Genomic DNA, 26,497 nt, shown 5'->3' with positions numbered 1-26,497 from the left:
AATAACGCAAGTCAGGAACAAGGAGTCATAGAGTACGTACTACTCGCAAAGAGGAAAGAAAAAAGTTATATAAACTCCCTTCTGGTACCGTCAATTGCGACTTGGAATTACTATCCATCCATCCAACAAAGCAAAGCAAAGCAAAGCAAAGCAAGCTTCTCTTCTTCTACTCTCTACATCATCGCATTCCAAAACCTCTCCACACACAAGTCTATCCCACATTCCTCCAAAACAACAACCACCACCACCATCAATATGACTATCCCTTATCCCTTGATCGGCCCTGAATCCTACGGCCTTGGCTCTAAGCAGGCTCGTCGCAACCGCAGTGCCTGCAGCACCCCTCGCAGCGTTGACAGCAACGTCATTGATGCTGCTTTCGCCAAGGAAGTCCAGTCTACCAACGCCTCCCAGGAGCATTTGGATTCTTGTGCCAGCAGCAACAAGTCTGAGAAGAAGTGGAAGGCTAGATTTTCGAGGAAGTATGTACCATCCACTGTCTATATGCCACTTTGGGACTTGATGCTAACGATGAAATCATAGGTTCTTCCACTTCGCTTGAAACTACACCACACTATACACAACATTACACTACGAACGAAAACAACATAATCAACAATAATAATGAATCGCTGGACGGAATATAGCAAAGCAAAGCAAGCAAAGCATGGGTGTTTAGATGGATTGGATTGCATAGTTGGGAGCATTGGTATTCTTGCATCATGTCATGATTGTTATGGATAATTTAGATATAATACTTAATTAATACCCGCGGGATATGCACGCTCTACATTATCTCTTCTTTATTCTACTTGTATATATAGAAAATGAAAGATAATAACATCGGTCGGAACATTAATCCTTCCTACATAATATACTATCTACTACTGTATGTACTCTGCAGAATACCTGTTCTGAAGAAACCAATTATGAATTTAAATTTATTGATTAATTAATCCCTGTTCATCACACGCACATCATACACACACACCAACCTACTTCCACTACGAAGTAGATAGTTAGATAATGAATGAATGAGTGACTCAAACCGGTTTCAATTTTCTAGAACAGCCCAGACATAAGTTACTCACACTCACAGATAACGCTAGCGACAAAACTAGTCTAGCATCCACTCACAATCCCTGAAATTCTCCTTCCCTCCCTCCCCTCCCGACGCTAACGATTTTAGTCTCCCGTTCGGATAGAACGGCCCTTGCCCTGCCCTGCCACGCCACGCCACGCCACTAAAGCTACTAAGTGTCTATCTACGCCACGGCGATCGGGTCAATCAGTCAATCAGTCAGTTTAATCGAATACAGTGGAGAATAAATGTCGACCAATCACGGAAACTATTTATTCGATAGTTGGGATGATAGTTCTGTAAGGATTTTGGGTATGGGTTTGATCGTTTTCTGCAGGTGATCATGGTGGGGAACATTGGTGTATAACTAGTTTGTGGTATGGGGGATGATCATATTTGGGATTTTAAGGTAAATTAAATTGATGGTTTGCTAGTAATCAGGGGTAAGGGTAGTAGTAGTATAGTAGATAGTAATTTAATGTGTTCATTTATCGCTGGCTGGCTTGGAGCTAGAGCCTTAGAATCAGGGGCAGTCTTTACCACTGTTCGCATTCGCAAGGCGGTGCTTACTGTGTATGTAAGTGAGCGATTTATTGCACAGCATTGATCAAGTCAGGTGGTGTTTCATCCATCCCCTGAGGTACTTAGTAATTCTGTCATGGTGACTGGACTGGACTGGTGGTTTCATGTTACACTACGGCGATTAACTAATGTCATGTCGTGTCATGTCGTGTCATGTCTGCTTTCGGGTAGTTCATATTACTACTACGAGGAGAATTCATTTCCATTCATAATTTCATTCATTCATCGTAACTGCTTGCTTCGCATCTATGTATAAGGTCGGATGATGCCACCCCCTTCCATATAGTATAGTCACAATGACATACTCAAAGTAAAGTTGCCCCATGAACCCACTCCCATCCACCACAGGATTTACTTACTATATATAGCAAGGCAAGGCAAGGCAAGAACATCAAAAGTCCATGATGCCACGACCTGTGGAGACTCAGATGGGACCCTCCTGAATATCACTGCAACCTACTTTTCTAGTTGTAAGGACAGACCCACGGATAAAGGAGCGATCAATCATCAGACAGAAAGGTAAGAAAGACAGGGTGTGAGACTCTCGTATGTGGGTCCAGTCCAGACCAAAAAGAAAAGCTCCGATCAACCCGACCGGATTCGGTCGGTCGGTCGGTCGGTCGGTAAAGTCTTGGCCATCCAGTATGACAGGATAGAAGACAACCATTCCATTAGTTAGATGGTCCCTTACTGTCAGATCCTTTGTTACCTCCCTGACGTCTGTCTCGGGCGGATTGGCCCCAGGTACTCAATTGGTTGATGTTCCTTGGGCTGGTGATGATGCTAGCCTTCGCTTCAGTGATCTGAGCACCGCCGCTGGTACTACCTCCGGACCTGTTGTTGTTATTGTTGTTGGTGGTGGAGCCGGTTCTGTCAGACATTTTGGATATATATATTATACCGGTAGCAGATTGCGGTGGGGTATACTATATGTTAGTGGTATCTTGGGTTGGACTGAGTGGGATTCTCTCGAGATCAACGGTTCAGATACTGTCTGGAGGAGAGCTGGAGATGTCAGGGTGTTGAAGACCGTTGTGAGCGATGATGATTTCGAGATTGGTTTGGTTTATTCATGGTTTATATAGATATTGTTCTCCTCAGTTTGATCTTGGGGATTGACTATTGAAAGATTCTGAAGCTGCTTTCTCCGGCGACGTGAGAATTGCATCGCTGGATTTCATCTTACAGCGCATATTGGAGAGGAGTATACCGTCAATCTGGAGAGTTACTACGAATAATATATGTCAGTAAGCTGTAATTACTGAATTATTCCGAACATATTCGGAGTACTGCAGGAAGATAGAGAGTTCATCATAAGATATGCTAAACGGGACGAGAGATAAAATCTGAAACCAGGGTTATGTGACTTGAAAGCACTGCATTTCTGGTTATTGCCGCAATATAGATGTATATTTTTCACATTGATATCGGGAATAATTTCTGAAGATGGCTGAGCGAAAGCTTAGAATAAATTATGCAATTAAGCTTGTGTGACCTGGAAGGACCGCTCTCTGGGTTGTACCGCAATATCAGGTACAATCATCATATTAACAACGAAGAGAACCCTTGAGACGCACTGAGTGAAAGCTTAACGTCTGGTTAATACATCGAAGTCGCATCTTCTCACGGCCAACTGCCATGGTTGTGGGAGCAAGCCGTAGAACCCATAGCTTGGGATACACGAAAGAGAGACAAGGATTGTGCGCTTTGCCGCAGAGAACAGAGTTTGCACGTGTAGCTTCTGGAAAGAGGACAAAGAAAAGGAAGGGAGCGAGGTTTTGTTGATAGAAGGATGGGGGGAACAATGAGAAAAAGAGAAAGAAGCGATGCGGATAAACGTGACGTGACAATGGGCTCGTGAGTTGCCAAAGGAAAGCCACAACTGAGCTTCTTTGTGGGAATTTACATGGTGGGATGCACCTTATTCCAGGCTAATTTGTCATGTCAGGCAGGTTTGATTATATCCTACTTGTGAGACACTGCTCATAGTGAAGTTAAGGATAAAGCCGAAAGGTTACTAGTCGTTAGTCAGAATGATGGTATGTCTATTGTCTATTGTCTAGAATGCTAACACTATAACCAGTGACTATCAATTACACTGATCTCTGCCCCCCTCCACGCCGTCCACGGCCCCTGCCGCGCGCACTCTTCTGCCTCTTCTCAAAACCACTGCCATCGCCTGGCCCGCCAATACTGGCATCACGTTTGCCACCAGGACGACCACGCGGCGCAAAAGACGAGGCTCGAACCGAGTCACCTCCGTGTCCATAGTTGAATCCGGGAATACCCTTCAACCCCATCTTGCCAACGATCTTTTTGTCGATGACAGGGGGTTCAGGGCATGCCATGCCTTGGATAGCCATCTCATTGGCCATCTGAACGAGACCCGGCTTGTCGAGACGAAGCTGCTTCAGGAGACCCGAACCAGCAAAGAAACCGATGAAAGATGAGTAGGCGCGTTGCTTCTTCTCTTCGTCGATAGTGTACATAGCCTCCGCGACGGTCTCTGCATACGAGGCAGCTCCCTCGATGATGGCGTCGGTCTGGGGATGGGGCTGGATGGGCAAGTGGCGATTGTTTCTCAGGAAGAAGGTCTCCGCTTCGGTAAGGAGGATGATGGCGCGACCATCATTGCCAGCACGGGCTGTACGACCAACACGATGAACGTATTGTTCGCCGTTGGTCGGCAAGCCAACCTGGATGACCAAGTCGACGTTGGGGAAATCCATGCCCCGGCCAATGACATCGGACGCGAAGAGGATTCCGGCAGCCGCTTCCTTGAATTGAGCGGTAGTCTTGGTGCGAGCGCTCTGACTAAGTCGGGAGTGAATCTCAAACACACTCAACTTCGTCAAGCCCCGAGAAAAAGCAGCTGCGAAGAGACTGACCATGTTTGCCGTGACGCCAAAAACGATGATTTTCGAACTGGTCTTCGTTTCCAACTGAAGAAGGGAGGCAAGAGTGGTAAAAGAATCTGCCACAGACGGCATCAGCACATGATACTGGGGGACTCTCTCATGCGTTGGGGTTTCGTTTTCATCAATAGTAGAAATGCTACTGTAGCCTGGCTTGAGCACAACGCTGACCACATCCCTGACTTTGGGAGGAAGAGTGGCAGAGAAGCACATTCCCTGCCATCCGGCGCTTTTGGGGGGAATGTGTCGGATAATGTGCTTCACATCAGCTAGGAAGCCACTCTCGAGCATCGTATCGGCCTCGTCCAGAATCAAGGTCCGGATGTTAGACAGCTTGATGGCCGCCTCGGGCTCGGACAGGTAATCTTTCAACCGTCCTGGAGTTGCTACAAGAACAGAGGGAGCCTCTTTCATGAAGCGCGAAAACGCAGAAGCCCGAGCGGTTCCACCAACAGCAATGTCGCATTTCAGAGGTACTGCCATTTGCGATGTCAGTTGATCACATGACTTGGCAATCTGCTGGGCCAGTTCACGCGTAGGGGTAACGATCAAGGTGGCGACCTGCCCTCTAGGCGGTGCCATAGAGGGATCAAGAAGACAGTGCAATGTAGGTAGCAGGAAAGCCAGCGTCTTGCCGGTACCGGTCTTAGCCTGGACGAGGCAGTCACTGCGCCAATCTGGCAGTTCAGTTAGCACCCGTTGCTGAACGGGCGTCATATGGGTGAATCCCAAGACCTTGAGAGCTTGGAGAAGCTTAGGGTTCAGCTTTCCAGCCATGGTCTCATACAGCACCGTGCCGACGGTGGTTCCAGGACTCTGCATGATGAATGGTTGAGTTTCTATTTTTATAGAAAAACCTGCAACTAATTGCTAGAGGAAAATTTCGACAGTGAAATTATAGTATGACGATTCGGCAAATGGCCGTTTTTACCTGCAAATAGCAAGGTAGTGGATCAGTGAGTAAGTCTGCTCCCTTCTCATCTCCTTTTTCACTTTGTATATATGATATATGATGGAGATGGATCTGATGGAGGTGTGAAGTCAACTGCCTCGTGGGTCTCTTTGAATCTCGACGAGATTTGCCTGCCAAGACAACCCCTTAGTAAGCTGCTGGTGATTGGCTGCTTTAGACCCACCGCCCTGGAATGGAGAGCGGGCCGCCCATCTTTATCGGAGAGCGAATAGGAGCTTTCCTTTGCGAAGCTTGTCCATGGCGCTGACGGGCTTGTCGATTTTTACTTACATAGTAAAAAGTGGCTTTCATTGGTAGACGTGTTGCAGGATCATAAGAGATAAGTGGGACATCCCGAACGTGAGAAATTGCTGGTTGTCTGAGATTGAGACACTTTTCACGTGTAAAAGAAGATGCCTACTGGAATCACTGAGGTCGGGACCGTCTGGACTCCTGCTGTTTAAATTATAGCTCACACAGTTATGGCTCGATCAACCGGTGTCGTCTAATCCGAAATGACCGCTACAATATGACGGGAGCTGGCACGTATAATACTTGATGTTAATGTCACAGACTGCTACAACTAGACCAAAAAAGGTATCTTTCGGATAGTGGCGCGCCTCGATCTGCCGACATCCTTTGTAATGTACTTTTTCGAATAAGAAGAATACGACGCTGGACGGCTTGATGGACTCCAAATGACAAATGCATTGATAGCGAGCAACTAATTGTTTCACACATCATACGACTGCTCAATACTTGCAAGCACCATCGCACTCATTTCCCAAACCCACATCCAGACAATCCCTGCAAGCACGGTTGGACATCCAAGCTCACTGAATAGTGATGGAGGAAGATCCGCTGCTCTGGTAGCCCTCGGTAGCCAGGATCTGGTAGTTGTGAGTACCCAGGTTCATGCCCAGCTTAGCCCAAGCGTTGAAGTGGTTGGAAGTGGTAACAGTTCCTCCGACTCTCTTGTTCTGGCGAACGGACCAGTACTGGGTGAAGGTAGCGGTTCCTTGGATAGAAGGGGCGTTGGTACGGGTAGCCGTGTAGATATCGTAGACGGATCCATCGGAGGTGACGGTGCCCTTGTAGGTGCCTCCACTGCCGGGGTTGTAGTCGCCGTAGGACTCGACGATGTAGTACTCGATGAGGGGGTCAGTGGTCCAGCCATAGACGGAGAGGTAGCCGTTGCCGCTAGGGGTGAAGGTGCCGCTGTAGGTGATGTCCCTGAAGTTATGTGAGCATTTGTTTCACTGAATACCCTAGAGGGACAGGTTGAGAGAGGTTAACTTACTTCGCACTTCCAGGGTTCCAGCCCTTTCCACCAACAAAGTTGCCAACGTTGGACCACTCGACGGAGTACGAGCCAGCGTTACCGTTGGTATAGGTCACATCACCACCACCGTCGGTCCAGAAGGAGTAGTAGTAGCCGTTGTTCTCGCCGGTCGAGCTCGGGGTCGAACGCTCAGAGAGCTTGTGCAAGGCATCCGAACGCTCGACGACAGAGTCGTGGGGAACGGCCAGAACAGCCTTAGCTGCGGCGAAGCAGAGGAGAAGGTTCTTGGTAAGCATGTTGAAGAGACTTGGCTTGGAGAGATGATTCACGAGGCTGGGAGTAAGAAGAGAAGGTCTGCAGCGACGGAGGAGACGTTCCTGATATACCCATGATTCTGCAGAAGCTATTTAGCCTTTATTAAGAAGGGTACCTGCCGAGACCCTGCCGAGACCCTGCCGAGGCCCTAAATGTGAGACCCTGCCGTACCTGAAACGTCCGCTGTGATGGCGTTTAGCCTAGTCGGTGGAGCATCCGTGGGCGATTTGGAAAGCCGAATTGATCTCCCGAAACAGCCTAAATCGCCTTCTAGGTCCTGCAGACATCCTGAAATTATAACGCCTGTTCAAAATAGGCAGTGGAGCTTCAAGGGTCTAGATCGCTGATGTGAATATCGATATCCGCCTGCGTAGCCTGACTCTATTGCTGTGTTGAATGCATCCTGGCTCAATGCTTTATTGTTCATTACGTAAGACCCATTGGTTGACTCTCATCCAATCATGGATGGCATATGAAACCATTTAGGACACTGTATACTACTTTAGCAATGATTATAATCCTACTGGAATCTGGAGGAGACAGACTGCCTGTATCTAGTTAGGAAGGAAAATGCTGGCGTGTGCCAACTTAGGGGTGTATCTCCTGCCGTTAGTGACTTAGCAGAGTGCCACCGCCGCGTTAAATTTGAGGATCATACATACTATCACTACTTATCAAGGAAGGTGCCAATCGAGATCCTTCGCATGAAACCTAATTGGAAAGTAGACCGCGAGGGAAAGGACCGTGCAGAACCGGCTTCCCGACGGTCAAATAAAAGCAAGGCTAGACGCCAGAAGATGTTTTGATATTAGCCTGTGGCTCAAGAAGATCCGATTGCTCAGATAGCCGCCCGATACTTTGTACTATAAGTCTCCACTGGGTGGGGCGTGAATAGTGCCATGACAGTGCTCTTTCCATTCTGAGAATTGGTGAGATACTCTGCCGTGAAATTACACCACTCTTCCCTCCTGTGGCATTATCTGAGGGTCTACGCGTTTCAATATGATTTAGAATATTTGTCATTGAGCACTGCTAAGTCTGTAGGCAGCTGAGCAAATCAACATGAAGTGTATCATTGTGATGCAGTAAAATAGTAGCAAGGGTCAAAACCAGCAAAACCTATCATCAGCAAAATGGCGAACAACTGGCTAATAAAACATCAACTTGAAAAAAGTAATATAGCAATCAAATTCACACTCCCGGAAAAAAGATCATCTTTTAGCAATAGTCTTTGGTATCGTAATCCGGATAAATGTGATCGAGGCTGCAAACCGAGTTGCCGCCCAGATAGAACGAGGTCACTATGATTCAACCATCAGTATATGAGCACGACACAATGACAACATCAACATGTAAGAGAACTCACGATCAACAGGCAGAGTACTGCTTGGGTTCTTGACCACGACCTGGCTCTCTTCATCTGAAGTCAGACTATTCTCGCATTTCAGCTGCTCCGTGCCGTAGGTGGTTGAGTTGCCTCCCAACCACACGTCGACATGCCAAATGTGGCTCTTCCAGTCTTTAGTGCACTGTTCGCAGTAGTCTTCGTTGATCAGATATTTCTGTAGGTACGGCGAGTACACCACCTCGCATCTGTCGAATTCGCCAGGTGCCGTGGCGAAAGTGAGCGGATTGTCGTGGGTACCGATGCCGCCAGCCGCCATGCCGCGGCCACAGTCTTCCGAGATGTCTGAACCGGGAGGATCATTGTCGGGGTATCCATAGAAGGTGTAAGACACTTTGCTGACAACATGGCATTCTCCATCTTGGGACTGGCTTCCTCCCTGTACGGGCTGTGTGTCAGTTACATTGACAACTGCAGTTGGCCGCTGAGAGTCCTCCCCATCAGAAGTAGCACTTGGCTGGTGCGGAACATCACCGGTCGGAGTGGCACTTGTGGTATGAGTGCCAGTTCCATTGTGAGGACCGCCTTCGTTGTAAGTGCCTCCATCGGGATCCATAGGAAGGGTGTCATTTCCCTGAGTAGTACTTACTCCGGTGTTATGGCTGCCTCCATCGTCGTTATTGTCGTGCTTAAATTTTTTAGGGAGCAAGATTGAGAGACAGACAACGGCAACCACTATGGCGACGAGGAAAATGGTTCCGAGTAGGATCGATAGCAGGCGTTTGCGTTTGTATTTTGGACCTCTGGTTGGCTGCACATTGTTTGGAGCTGGGAGAGAGCTGGCCTTTTGATCGGAAGACATGATTATACGTAAAGACGAAAGGTGGAAGTTATTGGTAGTAAATCAGGAGGGAGTGGGCTGATCGTAAGGTAGACAGTCTGTGTTGTGGTGGCTTGGAAGGGAACAAAGAGAAAAGGGGCTCAAGAACCTAGAAGCGCCATGTTGATAGACTCATCGCTACGTCTGCAGGTTGAGTCACAGACCGGGGTCAGCCACGGTTCGGATCTCAATGATGAGCAAACATCAGGGTAACCAACCCATGATGAGCTACATAAACAGTAAGTATGAGCGTGGCTAGACAGCACAGCCTCTGATGACTGCGTAGCCGACAGGACGAGGTTGAGAGCACATCATTGTATCGCCCTGCGAGGCTGTCGACGTGTTGATTGCCAATTCTATTCCATGAGGGCCCAGGCCAGAAAAAGTCGGATACTGACCGTCATCGACTGGTCGGATTAAGTCGACATAGATGACGCCAGCACGCAGCTTCAACAGTACGTCGCGGCGATGCAGGATATCGGACAGGAGGAGCCTAGCACCCTTACGCTGGATTAATCCATTCTTGAGTATTTCGGCCCCGGATATATAAACTGGCTGCACCTAGATTTCCTGAGCGACGCGGGTGTCAGTGCCACATGGGGTATGAATTGTCTCCGTATGCTCAGTTAACTGGGTGATATTGGCGGCGTAAGGCGCAGCGTCGGCGTGGTGAGCGACATACACCATTTGATCTAATATCGATAAGATAGCGTAATAGATAACCTATATTCTCTCGAAATGCTATTGCTGCGATGTATATTGCTGGTAAATATGCGTTCTATCGTAAGCCTATCCAACTTTCTGATTTTTAGAGGAGTGAGATAGATCCTCCATAGTCCACGCCAAGAAACCTGCCGTTTTAGTTACAAACGGCAGGGAAGGGCGAGATCAGGGTTCGTAGTTCGATAGGCATAACCGTATAAGCCTTTACAAGGTCTGAGTATCAAATGATCGTAACGAGATAGAGTGAGGTTCACGATTATCGTCTAAGTCATGCTCAGCTCATGGCCAGTTATTATCAGACTAAAGAATAGTCCGGACCCCGTTCAAGTAGCCTCATAAAGAGGAATTAACTAAGAATCCTTGCCATTTGTATGTAGCTAAAAACAGCAGGAGACGACGAGAATAACTTCTCTTAATAAATAATAAATAGATACAACCGCATGAGGACTTTGTTAGTGCGTTGAAGACAATGCAGACTAAGAGGAAGTGAGGTTCACCCACCTTGTTCGTCGAGATCATTTTTAGCCCATAACCCAGCATTATCAGGCCAACCTAATAACTTCGAGACCCAGCCCTATCCACGCGACCGAGTAACTTTTAGAGAGAGATAAGGCTCAAGACCCGAGGATATCCAGATAAAGAGGATATCCAGATAAACTAAGTCCACTGGAACACTGTGCTCATACTCGCGTCTTCGCTGTAAACGGAGTTAGCCAAGGGTGAACTTTACTCAAGCGCTGTACAAACCTAATATCCATGTAGTCGGCCTCGTTGAGCGAGAGATATATGGTCGATTCGTTAAGCGGGAGACATATGGTCGACTGGCTGGGTCCCATTAACCCGGGTTGTCCAGCGGCGGCAATTTGATAGTTGACCAGATCGCCGCGTGCAAGGGCCAGGATAGAAGATGTATCATAATCCAGCGGGTGATAAACCGCAAGCAAAACACCACGCATAGTAGGGGGGATGGCGGGATTGTAGTTGTAGATCGCGTAGGTCAAGGTATCAATGTCGTCAATAGCTCTCTGAAACTGGTCGGGTCTGTTCCAGTATTCTTCTGTACACGGAAGATATAGCCACGTTGTACTGAACTGCCACTGAGACACATCAAAAAGATCATCGGCCATCTTTAGCTTCTGAAACACTATATGAAGCGGATAGTAAGAAGCGACACGCGTCTGAGCAAATAAAGAAGTCAGAAGAAGTAGGGAGTTGGGAGAGGTAAGGTTGGAAGAGGATGCTGAATGTATACTTCCGCCTCTGAGCAGTCACTCCTTCCGGAATTCGAATTCAATATAGTAATTCCTGGGGCCGGTAACACGGCTTGCCGAGAATATGATAGCCATTCCCATAATTGCAAGCTTATGAATGCAGATGTCTGCGTATCTTGAGATTCACAAAGAAAGGTTGCCTCGGTGAAGACCTGTGGCAGCTCTCATAGATCCGGGCCCAGGGCCCGTGTTGGTCTATAAGGGGTTGGTTAGGTTACGACACGGAAACGAGGGAAGAGTGATTGTGCAATACCTTGAGTCTGACTGTGCGATTGAAAGAGTGCAACGAGCGTCATGTAAAGTGAGCCACAGCAACTAGGGGTTTAGGCAACTTCAAGTACAAAGCCGTATAGTATCTGTTAAAGCCCTAAGTGTAAGGAATCACAGTTCGGTCCAAATAAGGTGCACTAACGCTCGGAGATACTGGTCCTCCGAGGTAGGGCCCGAGGGGCATGTACGTGAAAGCACGCACTGACGAGGTGGCAGCAAGGTGGCAGTGAGCTCAGGCGACAATAAAGTAGTATTCTTATAATATAGATAATGAAAATTAGATAACAATCTTGTTTGAACTCACTTGCCTGTGATTCAATGAAACCCCTGCTCTAGTGATCGCTATCTGGGGTTAAGCTCAAGGATAGCCCAGATTGGGGTTTCTTAGAAAGCCCCACTAACTCTAAACATTGCAATCTGGATAAGCATTTAAGGTTCAAGCTGATAATATTGAGGTGGATATAATGGTCTATCTCATCTCTGTGATCAACTACTAAATTCTCTGCCTGACGACTCTTCTTTTAATCGGTGGGGTAATTGGACGCACCACACATCACTTGCAATGATTTCTTGTCGCGACGCGCGTCAACTTCGTCGAATCAGACGGCCCAACGGGCAACAGATAGCCACTAGTACTCCATAGCCATCACCTCATCAACCAGCACAAAGGCGTCACTAAACTTCATCAAAGTCCACTGAGCTGTGGTGATGTATCGCTAGAGCAATGTCCGTGCGTCGGCTCTCGCCTACGATAACAATTTGGGACCGTCGAACCAGCGAGCTTCTCCCTGTCTAGTTGGTTGTTGGCAATCATATGAATAGCATGGGCTGATATAAAAAAATATTCCTGCCAGTATATATCCAGCGAAATTGCGCACTCACAGGGCACTCAGCACGCAATTGACGCTAATAGCATGTCACCACCAGCACATCCTGGCCGCTCAGCGAAGCGCCATGGGAGGTCATGGAGTCCCGATCGAAGAGATCATTTATATCTTGGGCTGCGCCTGTTTGAAGTCGCCCTCAGATGTTCTGGAGATTTACTTTCCTATCCATCCACACAAATAAGCCAACAGCACCGTTATCATGGCGCTCTTGGAATTTCCCAAGCTCAACTCCACACTAGGGACACTGAGGGCCTATCACTTGGCCGCAATCATATTGTGAGAGATGCCAGTGTCCTTTTCTATGTGATCGCTAATCTCGAGCCCCATTCAGCGTCTCCTCGTTCTTGGCAGGTTATGACTCCGGTATCGCGGGCGGAATTTTGAGCTACAAGACCTTCGAGAATGACTTTCGTTATACTAGCGGCCAGGAGTCTAAGGTCTCTTCCTTGACGGTCGGTCTGGAGCAGCTCGGGTCCTTCGTCGCATCTCTCTTTGCCTACTATCTCACCGACAAGTTCGGGCGCAAATGGGTCATCATCGGCTCAACTGCCGTCTTCTGCATCGGGGTCATTATCCAGGTCATTAACACCCACTCGCTTGGCGCATGGTATGCAGCCCGCATTATCGCTGGTATCGGTATGGGAGGCCAAAGTGTTGTCGTTCCTATGTACTCCGCCGAGATGACGCCAAAGGAAATCAGAGGGCGATGCGGCTCCTTCTACCAGTGGCTATACACATGGGGTATCCTAGCGGCTTACTGGATAGACTACGTACGTGTACTAACAGACATTGTGCCTGGTCATTCGCTCACAAACGCATAGGGTGTCGCAGCGAGTGCAAGCATTTCGAAAACATCGCGCGAATGGCAGATTCCCGTGGGTCTTCAGCTTGTCTCGGGAGGAATCATGGTGATCGGAGCGTGTACACTGCCCGAGTCTGTACGTTGGCTGCTAAGCCAAAACAGAACCGACGAAGCTTGGAAATCCTTGACCTGGATTCGTGGCGACGAAGGAGAGAAGACCATCGAAGAATTCAAGGAAACACAACTGGGCTTGAAGGCAGAAAAGGCAGCAAAAGAGAACTTTTCTCTTCGTGAGCTGTGGGAACCGGCTAACCGCCTGCGTTTCTGCGTCGGGCCTATGCTTTTCGTGTTCCAAAATGCGACGGGAAGCAGTGCCCTCGCTGTCTTCGCGCCACAATACTTCAAGCTTCTTGTCGGAAGCGGAGGTAATCGCGATCTTCTGCTCACTGGTCTCTTCGGTGCCGTGAAATTCATCGCTTGCACGTTCTTCATCCTCTTCCTCGCAGAGCGATTCGGTCGTCGGATGCTGCTTACGGGCGGATCAGCCTTCATGGCAGTGTGTATGTTGATTACCGCTTTGATCGTCAAGTGTATCCCGACCGAGTCGAGTACGTCGGTCACCTCTGCCGGTCGAGCCACGGTGGCCATGCTCTACTTGGATATCATGGTAGGCAATCTTTTTACATTACATGACTTAGTGCCTGACTAACGTTTCCTACTAGGTGTACAACTGTTCATGGGGTCCAGTCCCTTGGGCATATGTGCCGGAGATCTTCCCTACGCGCATTCGAGCCCTGGGACTAGCATGTAGTATGTTGGCTCACTGGGCAACATCATTCTGTTTCTCTTTTGCCAGTCCCTACATGATTGATAACATCGGTGCAAACACCTTCCTGTTGTTCATGGCTTTCGACATTACCGCTGCACTCTTCTGCTTCGTCTTTGTGCGAGAAACCCGGGGGCAGAACCTGGAGGTCGCCGCAGGAACAGAGTGGGACGTGGTCGAAAAGTCCGCCGATGGTTTGGAGGCAAGTGAGAAAGGTGAAGTTGACCCTGATAGACCTTCACAGATTGCGGTGGCACCGGGCGCTGGCAAGCAACTAGAGGTTGTCGCCGTGCATGATACTTATGGCCTGAACTTTAAGCGGCGGTCGTAAAACTAATCGTATATAATCATCGATCTGGGGGTATAATTGTTAGGCAGGAATTATGATTTGCAGTGCTGGAATGTTTTACAGGTATCTTGTCTGTTGATAGTGGGGATACACTAGACGTGGTCATTGTCATGCATCTCGTTCAATTTTCATAATTTCGAGGATATAATGGGTCTTCTCACTTGCTCATAATTGGCCTAAAATACCATACCATACTGGGTTTGATATATTCAGACCTCTGACCCATCCACCATGAATTCCCACCAAAGGCCCAACAGAGAATGGAATGTTCAAGCAAAGATGGAGAGATCTACAGTCATACTGAGGAGGGTCAAGAACCGTCCAGAACCACCGCATACTTACTTCACCTACTGTAGCCATTGACCGTCCTAAAATTAAGACAAAATTAGAGTCGAGACAGGAGGCTCGGTGTGATTCTCACGTGGTGGATTCCACCTCTCTAGCGACTGACTGTCCAACTCAGTCTTTGCCGACCACTTCCCCTCCTACTCCGGCCGAACATTGACTTACTCTCACCTAAGATCACCTCATAAGGCTATGTATATCCCTGGTCAGAATCAAGTTTTGCCCCATGTCGTCGGCGCAAATATGAATGGACAATGGGGGCGTTCCAATTTCTCTTAGCACTTGTAGGTTCAAGTCCGTCTGTCTCCGAGCCGCTTTGTGCTACAACAGCTGGGTTCAATAACTTCTTACCCTCTATGAATCACTATTGAGCTAAACTTTCTGACAATTGTGTCTAAGTAGGCCACCCAGGACACTCGAAAGATACAGGAGCGTCAAGGATTGTTTGACAACAATCGAGAGTTATCAGTTTTGATCAGACTGTGTTCATGCCAGAACGATATACCCTCTAGACCAGCAAACCTCAAATCATCAAAAGCCGGGGGGTAGCCTGATAGCACAAATGTCAAAAAATCTGCTCAAGCGAGATGATCCATGATCGGACAAGACGCCACGCATTTATTGCAGCCCCACGGGTTGCTACAAACGAAGGGATAAGGTTCGATATTTTCTAGACTGATCGGAAGATCATTCACCTCGTGGATGCAAATCGATTTTGTCGATGACGGTTCGTCAAGATGCAGCCGTGGCACAAAAACCATTGGAGGTCGCAGCAGAGGGGGTTTACTTGGCAGGTGACGATCGAAAGGCTATACCATTCCCTAAGGATAAATGTACCAATTTTACGGCTAAGTCCTTTCCCTGTGAGCAACACTTTGAGTATTGTTTACGTTCCATTTTTTCATCTTAACTTTTCATCAGCAGACTCAAATTTTTCCCCCACTTTGCCATCTTGAAAGGCTTTTGATCACCTCATCTTACGATCATGTGCCTGCAGTGGCGTCTGGGGGGCCTAATCGGCGTCAAACTAGGACATCACCCCGGTCAAGGGTCATTTGCACAATCAACTCCTTCTGAAAGACCATTCCGAAGTGGTGCCGCAGCAAGAGCCGGGCAATTTGTTAGAGTTCGGCCGCTGCCGACGGCCGACAGCCGATGAGGGCCCAGACTTGCCCACACGGCCCGTGCCCGGCCATGCGATACGGTGATTGGATACATTGCTCGCTTCTTTTCACCTCGATTGCGAGATCTGGAGCAGGAATCGTGTTCATAACTCCGAAGTCACAGAGAGACACGTTGACAACCACGCTAAGCTCATGCACGTGAGAGGTGACGCCGCCACGTGGATCTGGCCGGTTCCTCTTCTTTTCGCCATGCCGTTGTTTGTTCCCGGATTTCCCCAGATCCCCAACCAATCCCCCATAGGGCAACGCAACGTGACATTTGGGGTTGCAGTAAGACCCTTTTCTGACATGTTGTATGCCTTATGTTGTACTCCCGTTTGTGGAAGCGAGATCCTTGTTCTCCTCCAGTAAGCCACGTGCTGCTTACAACTTCCAAATGCGTCTCTTTGGTCAAATGGGCCACTACCAGCGAAGCTAACGGCCCCTGTCTACTATTTCTGGGGTAATACCCCGGGTCGAGGTCGCCCATGGGGTGAGGGTGTGTCACAGGCGGCTAAAGACTAGCCGGAATTTTTTTGGTGGCGTTTTCCAGCGGCCTCGACTGGCTCTTTCGCTGGGAAATTGAGAGCCAGGACCATCACTCCGACCCTCGCCAGTGGATGAACGCTACGAGCGAGCCAGAATCCTATCCCGACAATTGCCCGGTATGGCTCCTTGGCTGTTGGGCCTCAATTCGTAACCGAGCCCTAACCAGACGCCACAAAAATGCTTTGCGCCGATGCTGAGGTTCGTGGCGAGACGGCGTGCTTATAATACACGGCGTCCCTCGTGTTGCTGCGTCGCTTGGCGAGGCTTGACTTGACTTTTCTCCCGTTTCTTTGCACGATTTTGCCTTTGAAGCATATTCTTGGCACTTGTGGTGAAAGCTTGTCACGATGGTGGTCAGTCAATCCGTCGTTGGTCGTACCAACGCCGAGAAGCCTCATGGCTTGATGGGCATGCTCAAAAATCCCTATGTCTTTGCGACATGTGCGTTTGCCTCCCTTGGTTGTATCATGTACGGATATGATCAGGGTGTCATGAGTCCCGTCCTGGTCATGGAAAACTTCGAGAACCATTTCCCGTACTTCATGGGCTCAACCGTCCAGGGATGGCTGGTTGCTTCTTTGGAGTTGGGTGCTTGGGCTGGTGCGCTGTTCAATGGTTATCTTGCGGATCGCATTTCTCGCAAGTACTCTATGATGGTTGCTGTGGTGATCTTCACTCTGGGCTCTAGTCTTCAAGCCGGCGCCCAGAAGCCGTCGTACTTCTTTGCTGGTCGTATCGTCGGTGGTATCGGTATTGGCATGTTCAGTCAGGTAAGCGATTCCCATGATATTCTTTATTTGTGCTAATTCAGTGTAGGTTATTCCACTTTATCAAGCCGAAATTGCGCCTCCAGAGCTGAGAGGTTCCCTGGTCTCTCTGCAACAATTGTCCATCACCATCGGTACATCGATCGCTTTCTGGCTGGATTATGGTACATATTCCCTTCGCTGTCTATGCATAATACTCTCTTTCTAACCCTGCATCAGGAATGCAATACGTCGGCGGCACTACCTGCAATCCCGAAGGCATCTCCAACCCCTACCTCGCCGATGGCACCTACAACGCTGCGCAGAACCACGGACACACATGCTTGGGACAGAAGACCATCGCGTGGCGCCTGCCCCTCGCCCTGCAGATTTTGTTTGCCTGGATTCTGTTCTTCGGAATGTTCTTCTTCCCCTTCTCCCCTCGCTGGCTGATGTCCAAGCACCGCGAGGAAGAAGCGACCGCCGCCCTCTCCAAGCTCAGAAGACTGCCACCAAACGACCCCCTTGTGCGCGCTGAAATTCTCGAAATCAAAGCTGCTGTTCTCTTCGATGAGGAATCTGAAGCCGAAGCGATCCGTCAGGGTGGCAAGCTTGCCCCCTGGAAGATGCTTTTTGCTCCCAACATGTTCAAGCGTCTTGTTCTGGGATGTGGTATGTTATTCCACCCTTTTTTTTTTTTTTTTTTTTTTTTTTTTTTTTTTTTTTTTTTTTTTTTTTTTTTTTTTTTTTTTTTTTTCCTTAACATAGCTAATCATTCTCTTCGTGTACAGGAGCCATGATCTTCCAACAATTCACCGGTATCAACGCTGTCCTCTACTACGCCCCTCAGATCTTCTCATCGTTCGGTTTCTCCTCCACCAAACAAACCCTCCTGGCCACCGGTGTCACCGGTATTCTCCAGATTATCTTCACCCTGCCTGCAGTGCTCCTGCTCGACAAGTTCGGTCGTAAGACCTTCCTGATTGCCGGAGCCATCGGCATGTTCTGCTGTCACATTGTGGTCGCCATCGTGGAGGGCCTGTACGAAGATAACTGGAACAAGAACGAGGGTCTGGATAAGGCCCAGGGATGGGTAGCCATTGCGTTTATCTGGCTGTTTGCCGTCAACTTTGCCTACTCTTGGGGTACGTACATACCAACCACTCCCCTCCATCATAACCAATACTAACCACTCATGAAAAAAACAGGTCCCGTCACATGGGTTCTTGCCCAAGAAATCTTCCCCAACAGCACTCGCTCTCGCGGTGTCTCCATCGTCGCCTCGACCAACTGGATGTTCAACTTCGTCATTGGTCTGACCACCAAGGACATGCTGAACTCCATGAAGTACGGTACTTATATCTTCTTCGCTATTTTCAGTGCCTTGGGTGGTCTCTTCATTTGGAAGTTCGCCCCCGAGACAAAGGATAAGACCCTTGAGGAACTGGATATCTTCTTCGGTGGTGGTATGGATAGTATTGCCGAGGCGGATCGTCAGCGCATGGAGAGAATCTATGATAGTTTGGGATTGTCGGGTGTTAAGGAGGTTAGTGATTTGGTGGTGGAGAAGGAGAAGGGTGAGATTACGGGTGAGGTTGTGGAGATGTCGTAGATGGTTGAGTTGGCTTGGGGGATAGTGTGGTGATAGGGTGGGTGGGGTGTGCAAAGGTGGTGGGTTTGAAGTTGTTTGTTTGTGGTAATGTGTTTAATGTGTTGGTGGATTAGTAGCTGATTAACACTGCATTGCAGTGTAGCTAGTTTGGTAATAGTAATTGCTTATAGGCAAATACTTTCTACTTGTCTCGGGATTTTATCTGGTAAAGTATATACTAACGCTGAAGTCTTACAATGCCCAGTTCTGAGCAAGTAGTACACGAAATGTAGAATACAAAATATACAAGTACTAAATCACACCCCCGAATCAATCTCATCCACAAAACCCCGATTACTAAATGCCGTCCAATCCCGACACGTCTGCGCCATAGACTCCGGAATAGCAAGCCGTTCAATATCATCCGGTCGTTCCTTTATCGCAAAAAGACATTAGCTTCCGATCCAACAGAGTATAAGAAAGAACTGATATGGAAGAAAAAAAAACTTACAACCACATTCAAAAGCAACCCGACACTGACATGCCACGACATATGACAATGAAGCGGCCAAACACCGGGATTATTCGCCTGCCATTCAAGCACCACATATGCCGGACTATCCTCCGTACCCGGCTGGATGATCTGTGTATCGCGACGTTGAGGGTTCATAGGATTAGTGACGACTCCGTCCCAGGTCCCTCTTCCCTGGGCTAACACCCAGTAGTTATGTCCGTGGAGATGAAGAGGGTGCTGCATGGAGAAGAGATTATAGATGATGAGACGAACGGAGGAGTTAGAGCCGAAGTTGTAGACGTTCAGGTCTGGGTCTGGGTCTGAGAAATTGCCGGATTTGTCTAGGAGGAGAAGCGGGGTGTTGTAGTCTGAGCGGAAGGTGGAGTTGTTGATGTAGAAGAGGGTGTGGCCGGTGGTGTTTTGGGCGAGGGTGATTTCGATGGTTTGGGTGGTGGCGGGTGTGGATGGGGGTGTTTGGGGGTAGTAAGGGACTGTGAGGTTGAGGGGGTCGTTGGCGCAGTTGTTGCTTTCCCAGGTTGTTGTTGTAGTGGTGGTTGGCCAGGTTGCTGTATCGGCGTGTTCGTAGTAGATGGCGGCTTTGACGGTGGGGATGCTGGCTGTGGCGTTGAGGCAGGTCATGTCGATGGAGGCGCGCATCCAGTATGAGTCTGTTGGATTGCCGGCGGCTGTTACTATTACGTCGGTGCGTTGGCCGACGCCGAGGGTGACGACGTCGGTGGTGTAGGGGTGTACGGGGACGAAGTCGTTGGCGATCACTGTCATGGTGTGGTTGTCGATGGTGAACTTCTGGTTCGCGTTGGAGCCGGTGTTCATTAGTCGGAGACGATGGGTTTTGCCGGATGAGAAGTTGAAGCGGGATAGGCTGGAGCCGTGGCTGCAGGTGGTAGTGGAGCTGCTATTGCAGTTGTAGGCACCGCGGCCGTTGATCAGGTTGTTGTCGACGTTGGGGAAGACTGGGGGGATGGAGAAGATGCTTTCTAGGACTTCGAAGTAGCTCAGGTGGCTGTAGTCGGAGATGATGACGGGCCCTAGGTCATAGTCGTAGCTGGCTTCGGGTTGGACGGGGCCGTGGATGATCATGGGCCCGTATGCGCCATCAGTGTACTGGGCGCTGTAGTGGGAATGGTACCAGCTGGTGCCGTACTGGTCGGCTTGGAAGGTGTAAGTGAAGCTTCCTCCGGGGGCGATGGGGCACTGGGTGATGCCGGGGACTCCGTCTTCCCAGGGAGTCTTGGCTTGTGTGAGTCCATGCCAGTGCAGGGTCAAGCCTTCTGCGGTGTCGGTTGTGATCATGTTGTTGACTGTGACAGAGATCATGTCGCCCCAGTTGGCTTCGATTAGTGGGCCAGGGAATTGCCCGTTGATGAGGATGCCGCTCTTCTGGTAGCCATCTGGGGCGGTGGTGTCCCGCGTGATGGTAAAGTTGTAGTGACGTGTAACACCTGTGTCAGGGGGGCCTCCTGAGGGCGAGATATCCTTCCATGGAGGGTGTTCTTCGAGGCTGGAATGTTGATCTTGGTTGTTGCCATTAGAGTGCAAGAAAGGGCCAAGAGAGGATGTTGGCAAGAGGCCGTAAGGAGATAGACCTAGTAATTCATTAGTTAGCCGAGAGAGCACTGCAGGGTTGAAGGAAAGAAAAGGGGCATTATGAGAAATACCATCAGGGAGCTGTGACTCGAAGGGATTGAAGGAGGCAACCGTCCCCAAAAGTAGGAACCAAGACTGCCAATAGACCATCATATTACGCTATTCCGTTGTTTACTGGGGACATAGCATGATTCTTAGATGGGTCACAGCTTAGATATAAGTATGTTTTACTCCTAAATAAACACGGATCCTGCGAGTTAGAGATAAATTTAGATTTGTGAAGGATCAACCTTTACGCCAGATTGAAGGTGAACAATTGATTTGAGTGGGAACAGGGGGCTTGTAGATGGCTAGCCACGTTTTCCTATGTTTGTAGTATGCTTTTTGGGATCATCTATAATACTACTTCAAATACTTAGTTCACGAGCCCAGATCATGACACCAAATAGGGATGTTTCCAGAACTCTACGGATCTGCATCAGCAACGTGGTGCGAATCTGGAGAGCAACGATAATCCATGACTATGAGGGCCAGCTCGACCCCCAGATTCGAATTGAACAGGATCATGTTTGATGCACACTTAGCGACGGCCCCCAATAAGACGGCCCCCAATAAGTGACCCACTTACGGATAAAGATTTAGAAGATCTGGAGTTATGTAACAGTAGATATTGATTCTTTGTTTGGCCCCCACAATACTACTGCTTACTACGGCTTAGTATCTAGAGACTTGCCCTAGTACCTAACTGCTTGCTGAGAATGTTGATGCGGCATATTGCAAAGACCAATAACTGGACACTCTATCATCCACTGCGTAAGTTCTGATGATTTGCATTTATAAGTAATCAGCTGATTCGAGTAAATTGATAACCTACGTGTGAAGTGATTCTCGAATATTAACTATTTCCTCCCAATATATTTAGATCTACTCTATCACAAATCTCCCCCACACACCACTCTCATCTACCCCCCATTAAACAACTTCTCCAACCTACGCCAAAAGATCCACCAAATACTGAGCCAAAAACCCAGCCGACTTACTCCCTCCAACAATAAAGAACCCCATACGGAACCAATACAAACAACTAGCCGGCTTAGTCAAATCGACCGAATAGATCATAACCGCCAACGAAAGCGCAGTGCCACCACAGCCCACAAGGAAGTAAACCCCGGACAAGCCCGCAGTAACACCCACCGCAACCATGAACCCAACCATAACGACACCAAGCACAGAGGCAATAATCTTAGTAGAATTTCTATACCTCACCGCCATGGACTTAACACCCGCCTGAACATCATGCTGCACATCCTGATGCGCGTAGATCGTCTCATAGATAATCGTCCAGAGGAACTCGACCACGAACAAGCAAGCCGCCGGAGCGGAGAATGGGTCCACGCCCATCCCGACAGCGGGGAGAATCATAGTCACTGAGAAGGGCAGGCCCAGGAAGACGGGGGTGAAGTCCATGAAGCGTTTACAGAGGGGGTAGATAGCGTGAAGGACGCCCATGGCGAGACTGTATGCGTGACATTGGGCGGGGAGGTGGCTCAGGATCCAGGCGGTGATGGCGACTTGAGCTAGGGTGAAGATGTGGCCTTGTGTGGTGGAGACGGCTCCGCGGGCAATGGGTCGACAGCGGGTTCGGGGTACTTTGCGGTCGAAGTCTTGGTCGACATTGTCGTTCCATGTGCAGGCGGCCCCGCGGATGAAGTTGGTGACGATCCAGAAGAAGACAAAGGATTGGAGGAATTCAGGGGCTGTGATGGGTGGAGAGGCTAGTGTGGCGCCCGCGGAGAGGCCCATTAGGGTGGGCATGAAGAAGCCGAGGAAGCCCGGTCGGTCAAGCCGCATTAATTGGACGTAGGGCACCCAGGATAATGGGACCAGCTTGGCTACCCCTTGGATTGGCATCTCGTTTGTGGTCGGGGCTTTGACCTCCTCGTGACGGGCGGTTATGGCCACCTTGTGCACGGTTTGGCGCTGGGTAAGGGTCTCCTCCATTGTGTTGGAGTCAGGAGTGAAGGATGGTTGAAGGATGGACGGGGAGGCTATGATAGGGTAGACACTGTGAGTGCAGTGTTGAGAAGTGTATATCTAATCTTGGAGGAACCGACAGTGTTTTTGGAAGGATGAAGGATGATTGATGATGGATTGTTCTGGTTCATTGATATGGGAGGAATGTGTCTTATATATCTTCGATGCCAACATTCATTGCACATACACATTCTTCTAGATACAGATATTGATCCGAGAACAGGTAGATACACATGGGTGAGAGATAATTCTGCCAAGTCGTTCCCAAGCTATACTCATTATCTGGAGACAGGCAGACTCGAGCCATGGCAAATGAAGAAAACTGGACGAGTGAAAACTGCGGGCTGTGCTCACGGTGGCCCTCCCTATTCGATTAGTTTGGGGTCCAAGAAATGGGGCAGTACAGCAAGCGAGCCTGCAGTGGTTCAGCGGTTCACTGTGAGGGAGCCGTGCTGCAGTCCAAATGCAGTAAGTGATGTGCTTGATAAGGCGTTCTGCCACTTATTCGGACCGTTGATCTTTGACTAACTGCGGAATTTGTTTGCTGCATACAAAGGAGTGCCTTGATACAGATGAGGCTGTATATTCAATTGTTAGTAGATTTCATAGCATTTGACTGCGAGATCAGGGATCAAACGCATCAGCGGATAAGTATTTAAGCATGTTTTGGCAGGTCTCCACTTATCACTTGTCTAGACACACTACTACTGGTACTCCACTGCACCAAGTGTTTGCAGCTGCAGCCAAACGTTATGCCGGCCCAGTCACAATCTGACGTGAGAAGAAATATTTGAAATAGAAAAAGAATAAATAAAGAAAACGGGAGAGCAGAAAATGATGCACTACGGAGTACTTGCAGCACAAATGGCATCGAAAACATAGATCTAGCGGTACTGCCACATAATACAGCAGCGTAACAAGACGTAATCCGTTAGATTAACTGGCCAGTCTCGGAGATAAACTCTGCTTCCAGCGAAATGGGGGCCAATCTATCTCCAGGTCTCCCAGCGAAATGGGGGCCAATCTATCTCCAGGTCTCCGCATATCAGAGAGCGGCTAACGCCAACACCGAACTAATAGAAAGGAGCCCTATCTCCGATTTGACATGGGCCAATACACTAACAACATGGAGAAAATTAAATTTTCAATTGAGCTAACTAAAAGTACGTGCACCGGCACTACGTTCTGCATTATGCAACAACGGCTTCGATAATGCTATCCTGCAAGCTCTCTGTATACGTGTGCACCTTGTTAATCTTCAGCCCTGCGCTCTGTAACAGCTGATTCCACTGTTCCTGAGTTCGCTCCCGAGCACCCAAAGCCGCCATCATGAGCATGTCTAACTGTGCCTGCTGCCAGTGAACACCAACGTTGGGCAGGACCATGTCATCAATCAGAATGTAAGAGTCTGGAGCCATTGCATCCTTAATATTCTGCAAAATCTCCACGCACTTGTGATCTGGCCAATCGTGGAGGATATTCCGCAAATAGTAGAATTTTGCTCCTGCTCTCATGTCAACGATTGTATACTACAGGGCAAGCGATGGGAGTTGGGAGAGGTCATACCTTTGACTGGCTGCGGAGTGAAAAAGTTATAAGCCATGAACTCTACGCCAGGATGCTGTGTCGCGTTGGCCGTGGTCGGGGCCAGATCCTGAACAATCACTCGACCTTCAAGTTGGTTGTACTTTTCCCGAAAGGAAATGGCTTGCTGACCGAACCCTCCTCCAATATCCACGAAAAGGGCTCGGTCGGCGCTTGTTTCACTGGCCTTGTCGGGGGCTGGGAAGACATCCAAGAAGGTAGGCATGCCGAATCGGTTGGCCTGCATGTGTTCATTGAAGAAAGCCAAATTCTCAGGGTGTTCCTGCAGCCATAGAAACGCCGGTAATTCCGTGTTCATGACTCTCTGGAAAGGTGTTTTTACATTGTCCTGGATATCGGGGTATCCGTTCTCTTTCAGGAAGGCCGGAAGATCTTGAATGGACGGGCCGGCATTGTTGAAGCTGTATTATAAGGCAGTCATTAACTCAAGTCCCTTGTGAGAGTCGGGGTAAGGGTATTACATACAGATGGCCAACAGCAGCTTGAAATCCACGCTGGGAAAAGGTTCTAGAGATGTTGGACGCAGTGAACGAGTCTTTGGCTACCTCCTGGACTGCGTGATAGGAAGCCAAATAGCGCAGTAACCGGCCTTGTTCGGTTAGCACCGAGCTCTTTCACTTGTAGGGAATTACATACCCATGAACACTGGATTGGCTCCTGTTCTCTCACTCAGCTGGTCCACAGTGAGGGGGCCATCGGCCTGTGTTAATAGCTCGAATAGCTTTAGATCGATGGCGGTGCGGATACAAGCCAGTTGCATGTTCTGGTGAGGGAATATCCAGTTAACTACACATGGCTTAGCCAACTGCAGGAGCGGGTGCATACGTAGAAGGTAAAGCGCTGAACAGTATCATCTGGAGATTCGATAGAAGCATACAGCTTGCTCAGTGAATCCAAGATATCCTTTCGTGTTTTCTCATCACCGGCCTTGGCCTGTCTCCGGACTTCTTCCACTAGGGCCTCCATGGTTTTCTTTGCTCGTTCGTATGTTGCTGGGTTTCAAGTCGCTGACGGACGCTGAATTTTGAGAACCAATGGGGTGATATGAGGCATGAGTAGGGCAGGATTGTTACTACTATTTAACTACAGGGAAGATCACACTGGACACAAGGTGCAAACATCACATTGGGCATCCTTGATGCTGGGTTTGTGCTAGAAGACAAAGAAAGAACCTCTGGGCGGTTAATGTCAATGCCGCCTCCAGCAACCTACGTTTGGATTTCCAGGGGGGCCCTACGACTTCTCTAGTAGACTAAACTCCAGTAAACTAAGCTTAGATTTGTATGGTGGAGCCGATTTGGGGGCTGCAGCAGCACTGAAGCCCTGGTCCACATAGGGTAAGTCGCTCCCTGCCATGGAGGGCCACTTTCCACCGCAAACAATGATACAGTCGGGATAATCTGATCGACGGCTGGTGGAGACCCTAACCCACAGAGAGCAATCACGCCGAGCCTTCGCAGCCTTTGAGTTGGCCGCTCGGCTACACAAATCCCCAAATTCATACTAATTTCTGACGGGCGGAGCCTTAGACCAAGTCTGTTCACGTCTCGCGTTCCAGTTGCATGTCTCCGGCCAGCGCAGCCACTGGGGATGACGAACAACGAATCACATCAACTAACTGGTCAGTACCTGTCGGCAGAGGACAAACATCTTGCTAATAAACTAGTGAGAAATCGTACAGAAGTGTCAGCCATACGCATTGACTGCCGATAATCTCAGTATGGTGGCTAACTCCAGATGTGGTAATATTCTTTCGGCTATCCCGTATACTAAACATGTTCCCAGCAGGTACTTCTCCTCACTTTGGCCCCCAGACAGGTACAAGATTGTACATGAGTCCGATACAGCCACAGGTCGATCGG

General features: G+C 48.9%; 11 protein-coding genes across 11 annotated transcripts; 3 read left to right on the top strand and 8 right to left on the bottom strand.

The window, feature by feature from the left end:
* Window positions 1–12: 12 nt before the first annotated feature.
* BO85DRAFT_448830 (uncharacterized protein) lies at window positions 13–790 on the top strand. The gene is made up of 2 exons (XM_025660033.1): window positions 13–482; window positions 544–790. The coding sequence occupies exons 1-2, from the start codon at window positions 256–258 to the stop codon at window positions 560–562; spliced, it is 246 nt and encodes an 81-aa protein (XP_025516779.1). The 5' UTR covers window positions 13–255; the 3' UTR covers window positions 563–790.
* A 1,133-nt stretch (window positions 791–1,923) lies between these two features.
* On the bottom strand, window positions 1,924–3,019 carry BO85DRAFT_448829 (uncharacterized protein). Its single transcript, XM_025660032.1, has one exon. It carries the CDS (start codon window positions 2,542–2,544, stop codon window positions 2,335–2,337), a length of 210 nt encoding a protein of 69 aa, XP_025516778.1. The 5' UTR covers window positions 2,545–3,019; the 3' UTR covers window positions 1,924–2,334.
* Window positions 3,020–3,685: 666 nt separating this feature from the next.
* Window positions 3,686–5,596, bottom strand: BO85DRAFT_448827 (DEAD/DEAH box helicase). The gene has a single exon (XM_025660031.1). The coding sequence runs from the start codon at window positions 5,398–5,400 to the stop codon at window positions 3,757–3,759; it is 1,644 nt and encodes a 547-aa protein (XP_025516777.1). The 5' UTR covers window positions 5,401–5,596; the 3' UTR covers window positions 3,686–3,756.
* A 627-nt stretch (window positions 5,597–6,223) lies between these two features.
* BO85DRAFT_282158 (glycoside hydrolase family 11 protein) lies at window positions 6,224–7,135 on the bottom strand. The gene is made up of 2 exons (XM_025655209.1): window positions 6,831–7,135; window positions 6,224–6,763 (listed from the first exon to the last, which is right to left on the bottom strand). The coding sequence occupies exons 1-2, from the start codon at window positions 7,106–7,108 to the stop codon at window positions 6,364–6,366; spliced, it is 678 nt and encodes a 225-aa protein (XP_025516776.1). The 5' UTR covers window positions 7,109–7,135; the 3' UTR covers window positions 6,224–6,363.
* Window positions 7,136–8,345: 1,210 nt separating this feature from the next.
* BO85DRAFT_369883 (uncharacterized protein) lies at window positions 8,346–9,334 on the bottom strand (the record flags this gene model as incomplete). The annotated part of the gene is made up of 2 exons (XM_025655941.1): window positions 8,346–8,428; window positions 8,494–9,334. The coding sequence occupies 2 exons, from the start codon at window positions 9,332–9,334 to the stop codon at window positions 8,346–8,348; spliced, it is 924 nt and encodes a 307-aa protein (XP_025516775.1).
* Window positions 9,335–10,732: 1,398 nt separating this feature from the next.
* On the bottom strand, window positions 10,733–11,202 carry BO85DRAFT_513222 (uncharacterized protein; the record flags this gene model as incomplete). The annotated part of the gene is made up of 2 exons (XM_025664698.1): window positions 10,733–10,772; window positions 10,823–11,202. 2 exons carry the CDS (start codon window positions 11,200–11,202, stop codon window positions 10,733–10,735), a joined length of 420 nt encoding a protein of 139 aa, XP_025516774.1.
* A 1,500-nt stretch (window positions 11,203–12,702) lies between these two features.
* On the top strand, window positions 12,703–14,621 carry BO85DRAFT_419794 (sugar porter family MFS transporter; the record flags this gene model as incomplete). Its single annotated transcript, XM_025657877.1, has 4 exons — window positions 12,703–12,779; window positions 12,835–13,273; window positions 13,325–13,972; window positions 14,028–14,621. The coding sequence occupies 4 exons, from the start codon at window positions 12,703–12,705 to the stop codon at window positions 14,460–14,462; spliced, it is 1,599 nt and encodes a 532-aa protein (XP_025516773.1). The 3' UTR covers window positions 14,463–14,621.
* A 2,144-nt stretch (window positions 14,622–16,765) lies between these two features.
* Window positions 16,766–19,117, top strand: BO85DRAFT_419790 (sugar porter family MFS transporter). The gene is made up of 5 exons (XM_025657876.1): window positions 16,766–17,307; window positions 17,354–17,468; window positions 17,524–17,955; window positions 18,075–18,428; window positions 18,492–19,117. Exons 1-5 carry the CDS (start codon window positions 16,885–16,887, stop codon window positions 18,893–18,895), a joined length of 1,728 nt encoding a protein of 575 aa, XP_025516772.1. The 5' UTR covers window positions 16,766–16,884; the 3' UTR covers window positions 18,896–19,117.
* Window positions 19,118–19,191: 74 nt separating this feature from the next.
* Window positions 19,192–21,146, bottom strand: BO85DRAFT_487553 (multicopper oxidase; the record flags this gene model as incomplete). Its single annotated transcript, XM_025663464.1, has 3 exons — window positions 19,192–19,308; window positions 19,386–20,995; window positions 21,068–21,146. 3 exons carry the CDS (start codon window positions 21,144–21,146, stop codon window positions 19,192–19,194), a joined length of 1,806 nt encoding a protein of 601 aa, XP_025516771.1.
* An 833-nt stretch (window positions 21,147–21,979) lies between these two features.
* Window positions 21,980–22,997, bottom strand: BO85DRAFT_513204 (4-hydroxybenzoate octaprenyltransferase; the record flags this gene model as incomplete). The annotated part of the gene is made up of 1 exon (XM_025664697.1): window positions 21,980–22,997. The coding sequence occupies one exon, from the start codon at window positions 22,995–22,997 to the stop codon at window positions 21,987–21,989; it is 1,011 nt and encodes a 336-aa protein (XP_025516770.1). The 3' UTR covers window positions 21,980–21,986.
* A 1,223-nt stretch (window positions 22,998–24,220) lies between these two features.
* Window positions 24,221–25,601, bottom strand: BO85DRAFT_513201 (O-methyltransferase; the record flags this gene model as incomplete). The annotated part of the gene is made up of 5 exons (XM_025664696.1): window positions 24,221–24,534; window positions 24,597–25,036; window positions 25,101–25,224; window positions 25,272–25,398; window positions 25,461–25,601. The coding sequence occupies 5 exons, from the start codon at window positions 25,599–25,601 to the stop codon at window positions 24,221–24,223; spliced, it is 1,146 nt and encodes a 381-aa protein (XP_025516769.1).
* Between the last annotated feature and the right edge of the window lie 896 nt (window positions 25,602–26,497).

Source organism: Aspergillus piperis (genome assembly GCF_003184755.1).
Source record: "Aspergillus piperis CBS 112811 unplaced genomic scaffold BO85scaffold_7, whole genome shotgun sequence".
Lineage (NCBI taxonomy): Eukaryota > Fungi > Ascomycota > Eurotiomycetes > Eurotiales > Aspergillaceae > Aspergillus > Aspergillus piperis.
The sequence above is the reverse complement of the archived record's forward strand: the minus strand, read 5'-3'. Positions and strand labels throughout refer to the sequence as shown.